The sequence below is a fragment of the Spodoptera frugiperda genome, unplaced genomic scaffold (assembly GCF_023101765.2).
Source record: "Spodoptera frugiperda isolate SF20-4 unplaced genomic scaffold, AGI-APGP_CSIRO_Sfru_2.0 tig00001243_1, whole genome shotgun sequence".
Lineage (NCBI taxonomy): Eukaryota > Metazoa > Arthropoda > Insecta > Lepidoptera > Noctuidae > Spodoptera > Spodoptera frugiperda.
In genome coordinates this window covers 192981-200910 of record NW_026095728.1, presented here as the reverse complement: position 1 = coordinate 200910, position 7930 = coordinate 192981, and the positions used below count along the sequence as shown (strand labels likewise).

Sequence of the window (7930 nt, the reverse complement as noted above, 5' to 3'; positions counted from 1 at the left end):
AGTGCAGCATAGTACTAATAATGTTTTAATAGCAGTGGCTAGTAAAGATGGCAGCCCTCCGTAGTGCGTGTCCCATGCTTCGTGTCTTCGTACCAGTAATGCGCTAGATCCATTTCGTTACATTATATTTATGTCGTTCCCAGCTTCATTATTTGATGGATTTTTAATAGTTTTATAATAGACATAAGAACCTATATGTACAAGTATATTTTATTGCAATGCCAGGAGTTCTGTCACTTACATATTAGGTAGGTGGACAGTTCCATGCTAGCAGCCCGAACTAACAAATTGAGATTGGAAACTTAGCGCATGTTATCATATAGGTAGGTGCAAGTACACCTAGACAGAGGTGTAAACCCATGTTCGCATTGAAACTGAGGTGACGGTGTCGCGTTATATTTTCTTCCAACACTATGGATATACAGAGATTAATTGTATTTTTTTCTTCAAATGTTGTATTTGGCTTGATATTTTAACCAGGTTGATGTGATCCCGGTCATGAACACGCGGCCAGCTACATCCGTCCTTTACATAGGGAGCGGGGTTTAAGCTAAATTTAATATTTGAAGAAAGAATCACGTTAGTCACCGTAAAATATCAGTGTTGGAAGATAGTCAGACATTACATTCAAGAATAGACCATAATAATTGTCATAGTAAGTATTCTAGGTTACTGTTTTCAAGCTTTCCGTTAAGGAGTCAGTAGTTTTAAAAGCATGGTTTGCATTATATTCTTTATCGTTTATGAATGTGTATGATTAGTTCTAAGGAAGGTGATATAAGGGTGTGGTAGACTTGACAATAACTTTGTTATTGCTTAGCCAATTAGCCAATAAACTTGCAACCCTATAGAAGTATTCTATAGTAAGTAACCTTCATAAAATGTATGAACTGTGTGTTGTCAATGCATGAGTGTACTAACATTATTCCTATTTGCATGATAGTTATAAGGAAGTGTGACACGAGATAACCTAATACCTACAAGAGAAGGAAAGAATAATTAACACTAATGCTATTACTACGACGTGTAATTTCTCTGTATGATTGCACAGCCATAAATGTAAGAAAATAAGGAAAAGAGAGACTGTTTAATAATAAACAAATTCATGCAGTTGAGTGGCCGTGGTGTGGCACTCCCTGGTCAGTTTGCATGTACGTATTCGGTTTTATATGCACAAACAACATGGAGATTTTGTGATGCAGTTGTCTCGTGTCAACATGCTCCTTGATCTATGTAAATATATTTGTGTTGAATATTAATCCTCTCCAAGCCAGTCCTATTTTTACCTGAAACCCGTCAGTTTGGAGGTAGTTCTCATTGTACACGCCTGTTTGGTTACGGACAAGCTAAAATTATGGATTCTGATGTAATTATTATCCTTTTTCTACACTAATATTATAAAGAGGAAAATTACATATATTGTTACACTAAATTTTTGGCGTATCATAATATTAGCTGTTCGTGGCTAACAAGTTTGTTTTTAAGTCATATTGTAACATTTGTTTTATTTTCACTAGCAGCCGGTGCAGAAAAGTGGTGGTACGATAGCCGTGCTGCAGAATATCCCACTTCACACCAAGATCAACGTGAACAAAGTGGGCAAGGCAATGACTGTCAACAGCAAGACCAATTTCCCACGCTCCTCGGTAGCCTCAGCTGCCCTTTCTACAGTGCTCACTCCTGGCAAGTCCCTGCTCAAAGACAAAGAGAAGAAGTCATCGGGTCAGTTCTCACAGCCATTCGTTGACGATAAGATGGCTGGAGATGATGACATCAACGATGTGGCTGCCATGGGTGGAGTCAACTTGGCTGAAGAGTCACAGCGCATTCTCGGCTCCACGGAGATGATTGGTACACAAATAAGGTAATATCATTGTAACAAGGAATTCCTGTATGTACTTTATTTTGAGTTTGCGTTTATTTGTTGGGCATTACATAATTATCTATTTACAGGTCATGCAAAGAGGAGTACCTGGTGCCAACGAGTTTGATGCAGGCTCGCATTAAGACAATTACATCGAAACATAATATGGAGGACTCTCCCCCGGAGGTGGCTAACCTAATAAGTCACGCAGTGCAAGAACGACTGAAGACACTCGTGGAAAAGCTGTCGACGGTCGCACAGCACAGAATAGATTTGTTGATAAAGGTAATTATCCTAGTACACATATTACTACTACAGTACTACAGTCCATTCCATACTGCGCTGAAATAATCGAAATTACGTTTTGCCTGATTGCGAATTTTATTCCATACAGCTCAGCGACTGATACTGCTAAGCTATAAATTGGCTACTTGAACGTTTTGTGAAATATATTTTAAAATATGCAAAATGTTTGTTATCTACCATTGTCTTGTCGTCATATTCTATTATAGAAAATAATTAAATTTATTTTTCTAAAGTAACACTAAAAAATCTACTTTTATATCGTTCAAATAGCCAATTATTATCATTGTATATGTAATTTCATCTTTCATACAATTGTGTTCATGTAGCTACTATCGTCTAGTAGCTTTCAATGGCTTCGTTGTCACAGTAAATCTATTTTTACGTAGGAAGGCTACTTGAGTCTAAAGGTTAATTTTAATTAGATTACCAAAAAGCCAATACTGTAGTTATTTTAAATGAAATGATGTTTTTAGATTATTTTTTTTCTAAAATGGCACTTACAGTATAGATTATCTAATATATAAAAATCTCGTGTCACAGTTTTCATTGCCATATGCCATACTCCTCCGAAACGGCTTGATCGATTTTGATGATTTTTTGTGCTTATCCGGTATCTATGAGAACCGGCCAACATCTATTTTTCATCCCCTAAATGTTAGGGGTAGTACAACCCAAAATTTTATAATTTTCCGCGGACGAAGTCGCGGGCAGAAGCTAGTATAAATGTATAATTATCTATTGGCAATCTTGCTGTGCGTACATTATACATTTTTTAACTTTTATTTCACAAACTTTTGTTTTTAATGTCATTTTTCTCATGCCCATTCACCATTATTATCATTATGCTTGGAATAAAGTTACGGCCAGACCTAATTCTCTCCAAGGTACCGGTGCTTTTACCATTATGTAATGTATAAAAAAAAATTAGGTAACAACTAAGCCTAGTTACAATACCTGGTAGTAACTTTACACCATATGGTATAATACAAGAGGGTGTTTGTACATAATGGCATTAAGAAATTTGTATGATTGCTGCCTGTGGTGACCACGGAAGTTTACGCTTCAAGTAAGTCGTCAGGTCTTATTTTACTAAAACTTCTGTTAAATTAATAATAACAGGCTAGTAATAAGTTTTAGTAAAATAAAGATACAAATAATTATTTCGACTGATCTTATCTCTATATTATCAATTGGTTGTGAGTGAAAGAAAGAGAGGGGTAGAAGTTATAGTAGTTAGGTATGAAAGAAGTTTGTATGAATCGTGACGTCGTGTCCTAAAATGGTGTCTGACTATTCCTTTGGTGGACTCACCTAACGATATGTATGATTACAATGTATGGTAAAATAAATAACTGTAACTTTCCAATTATTATGAAAATAGTCACACTTTCATTATTATTCGATTCGACCATTACTCGTACTTCATTTTCATAATTTTATAACAAAATTAGAAACTAATGTTAGCTCTGTTTTATGACGCAAAAATAGCATCCCACACCATTTTGCTAAACATTCGTTGGAAAACTAACATTTATATACATTTCGAAATAAGTATTATATTTTATTAGTTACAAGTTACCCTATTTATTTGCCTTCATGTTTTTGTTTTGCTTGGCGTGTTTTACAATTGTAGTATCATCGTTCTTCCATTATTTTATTACATAGTGTTATGTGTGTTTAAATTTAATAGATGCTTTGCGCTAGGCGTAACATTATTTCTATTTTCAAGTACTCATTAGTTGCGATGGATTATTTTGATAGCCCGCTAAATTATTGTAATGTAATTGATAGACTAAACAGTCGTTCGTCAGACTTTCTATTGACATTATAAGCAACATAACATTAACTGTGGCATGAAAAAGCTTTTATTCATGTATTATAATCCCTGAACCATTTAAATTTGTAATGCAATGCAGCTGTCCAGCGAATACTTATGCTAGTTGGCTATATTAAATCGCTATTGGCTACTGAGCAATCGAGCATGAATATTATTTGTAATATTCTTAATAGTTTTAATTACCGAGCTAATTTCACCGTAATTAATACATTTTATTTTTATTCTCACAGTCGGATAACCGCTATGAAATAACACAAGACGTCAAGAGTCAGCTCAAGTTCTTAGAAGAATTAGACCGCGTAGACAAGAAGCGGCGAGAGGATTCTGAGAGGGAGATGCTTATGCGAGCTGCCAAATCTAGATCCAAAAACGAAGACCCGGAACAGGCCAAACTGAAGGCTAAAGCAAAAGAGATGCAGCGGGCCGAGCTGGAGGAACTACGGCAAAGAGAGGCCAATCTGACGGCGTTGCAAGCCATCGGGCCCAGGAAGAAGGCTAGGCTCGATCTGCCCGGTGGCTCTGGTGATTCCATGTCTAATGGTGCTGGACACACTGCTTCCCCAGGAATTGTAAGTATACTTTGAATATCTATGCGTTATATAAAATATCTATTACATCATTCATGAACTTCAATTAATTGGGTTTGTTTTCGTGACAGGCCGGCCGCAGTCAACTAGCGCTCCGCACGCGTCTGAAGCGCATCAACATGCGCGACATGATCTTCTTGCTGGAACAGGAACGGGAGACCAGCCGCTCCGTCATGCTATACAAATGCTACCTCAAGTAAACATGTGCTTCACTCATCCTGAATGTGATTACTGTTGTTTGTGTTCGACGCTGTACACGAATTATTTCTTTTTACCAAATAAATATCGAGTTGTTGGGCAAACGTGTAGAGTAAGGGTTGTGAACGTGGCGGGACCGCGAGACTCGTATACCTCGAATACCGAAACATGTCCAGGGTTAAACTTGTTATTTACTGGTAGATTGTTAATAATGGATTTTAAAGAAATATTGTTGCCTGCCAACAGTTCACATTTACCCTACATGTGTGCCCTGTGTGTAGCAGTTGTAAAATGTTAAGTTTTATCTGTAGATACTAGAATTACTGTAGAAATTGGTGCTCACTTTATTTTGTTTTTAAGCTAAATGTTTTTTTTTTTAATCAGACTGCTGTTTCAAAGGAAAGTTTTATTATTAGATCTAGTTAATTCACGCGGAAATAATTTGGTAGCAAACAATTATTTTAATGTACATTTGTAATTCTATATGGATAATTATTTAATACAATTTCTATTATAAGTATCACTGCTGATTTCAACCGATATAAAAAAGGATAAATTGTAATCTCTTGTTTCATGTTAGTCTATTAAATGATATATTCTGCACAGTTACAGTTAATAAGTAGTTTTTTCACATAAGTAGACACAATTTTACAACAGTTTTACAATTTGGATATACATGTATTGTATGTTCCTGATTGCTTAAATGTATTAGGGTTGTTTTTTGGTGTGCTAACCTTGTTACCAATGTAATGTTTTCATGAAGTTTCACGTAAAGGCTCGCTGCACATTAGTAGTTGTTTTGACAACCACGTCTGAGTTGACGCATACACTGTAGTAACAATTTGTTATCGGTCAGTTGTACTTAAATGAAGTTTGACACATCATGTTTACAAGATGTTATTCATGGTGTTCAAAAGCTAACAAAGTACTATAACAGTATAGAATTCAAGCCATTTTAGGTAATAATTACCTACTTGAATTTGGACTTGTTTCTATCGACTATGTGTTCTATCTTCTCTTGTTATATTAAAGGTTTTCTCTACATATCACATGATTGTCTGTTCCATCATTCATTCACTGCCAAGCGTACTTCCAGAAAGACTGGGGTGTCGCTATATGAACAAGAGTTAAAACTTAAATATTTTAATCAATTAGATAATTAGAGTTGTTTATATTTGAATAGTAAAAATAAGTTAACACATTCCCATATTACACATATAGAGTTGTATAGCAAATATTTTTATTTATTAGTTACAATTAAAATAAATGTACATATTATTATGTATCTCTATATTGATAATTTTAAGATTAGGATTGTAAAAATTATTTAACTATCTGATGTGATAGTCAGCCCTAAACTAACATACTAACGATTTATAGTCCCTTGGACTGTTTCTACGAGAACTATTGACAAATCGTACAAACTGTGATATTGCAATGACTTACTAAATGAAGATAACAATTTACTAACTTTTATCTACAATTCTTTTCTACCAATCAACTATTACACTTCTTTGTGAATATTTTATACCTTGTTACTCTTATGTAGTGCTTAAAGAGCTTAGAGAGCCCCTCTGCTTCTTGTTTTACCTGTACTGGCAGCTGAAAAGAAATTTAGTTCAGCGCTTTAGTCTAATTATTAATATGTATTACCTTTATACATTAGTTTGTCCCTATTTCGCGAACAACATATTAAGTTGTGAATGATTATTATTATTCAATAATTATAGATTTATATTTAAGCAATCGCAGATCTAATTATATTTAAGATTGCTGAGTAACAATCACGTTGAATTGACCTTGATTAATTTAATTTCTTCACATATTGTTATATACCTAATTGTCAATGATCGTTGCTTCTTATTGTGCTGGTTACACGTTAGCATAGTACTGAAATAGCTGTACATAATTAGTTAAGTATTATATTAAGTAGCATAATGAAATTGGCTCCGATTCTGTTACATACTCGCTAAACACTGAGAATTGTTCATTGTTCAAGTTTTTTCTAGTTAGTTGTATTACATGTGTCGTTGAATAACATAATCCAGTTATTAAATCATTAAATAAGGTTATTTATTTGAAACATAATTATAGTATTTACTAGTGTTGCCATTTAGCCGATTTTACAGCCCCATATCAAGAAGTTAATCGGATCGGCGCCAATATACTTGTGCAATAATAAATTATTATAATATAGGCAAACAGCATATGCAAATAATATTTGTGTATGATTTTTGCTCATGTAATATTTTAAAAATTATTAAGCAACATTTCATGTGTTTTAATTAATAAATCGCATTGTGTGAAAATTAATATTGTGATTTAGAAGATTCTATTTTAACAGTAATGTATGTAATGTCCACTGCAATGTAGTTCAATATAATGCGATTGAATAAACAGATAGTGTAAATATAGTGTTATATATTCAATGTGAAGTTATAAACTGTTGCTGATCATGTTATACTAACCGCCATACTTGTCTAAATAGAAACAATTTTAGAATACTTTTTTATATAAATTAATTATCATGATTGTAAAGTTTTAATGTTAGCTGTTTTGATAATGTAGCTTGTAATTTTATCGATTATCTTATATCTGTTAATGTTACTAAATAATGTTTTTCATACATTTGGGTTCTTCAAGAACAGAGCTTTGCTTATGTGTGAGGATGAACGCTGTGTGTTTAAGAAGGTGCATACAGACTTATCCTCCCACAAATGTTGAGCTCTACAATCATCAGCCGCCGTATTTCTGTTGTCACCCAGTACATTTTTACTTGTTTATTAGGTGATAAAAATTGTAACAAGGAATACCAACAGATGTAACAACCTGTAGATAACAATGACAACCTATAAAAGAAACATTTTTTATTTATAGTTATTGTTAATTATTTATTTATGAAAGATTATAATTATAACAATAGTAAAATATGTGTTAGTATGACATAACTTTTATCGTGTGGTTTTGGATTGGAATTTAGCACCACCAGTATTTTTTGTAAAAATGTAGTTAATTGTCTATAGTCTATGTGTAATAAAAAAATAGAATGCTTTAATGGTTTATTTTATTTTTTCTACGAAGGCTCCCCTTACATCCTTGCTACCTTGGTTTGTGTTGTGTTGTATGATAACACGCATA

At 33.7% G+C, this 7930-nt stretch overlaps 1 protein-coding gene across 2 annotated transcripts; it reads left to right on the top strand.

The window, feature by feature from the left end:
• The first annotated feature begins 86 nt into the window (after positions 1 to 86).
• On the top strand, positions 87 to 7847 carry LOC126913008 (transcription initiation factor TFIID subunit 4-like). Of its 2 annotated transcripts, none has more exons than XM_050707669.1 (5): positions 87 to 1366; positions 1518 to 1864; positions 1954 to 2149; positions 4238 to 4576; positions 4666 to 7847. In XM_050707669.1, the coding sequence occupies exons 1-5, from the start codon at positions 1355 to 1357 to the stop codon at positions 4792 to 4794; spliced, it is 1023 nt and encodes a 340-aa protein (XP_050563626.1). In that variant the 5' UTR covers positions 87 to 1354; the 3' UTR covers positions 4795 to 7847. The 2 variants fall into 2 exon arrangements, with proteins under 2 accessions (XP_050563626.1, XP_050563627.1); XM_050707670.1 differs by having other exon boundaries at positions 95 to 655.
• The last annotated feature ends 83 nt before the right edge of the window (positions 7848 to 7930 follow it).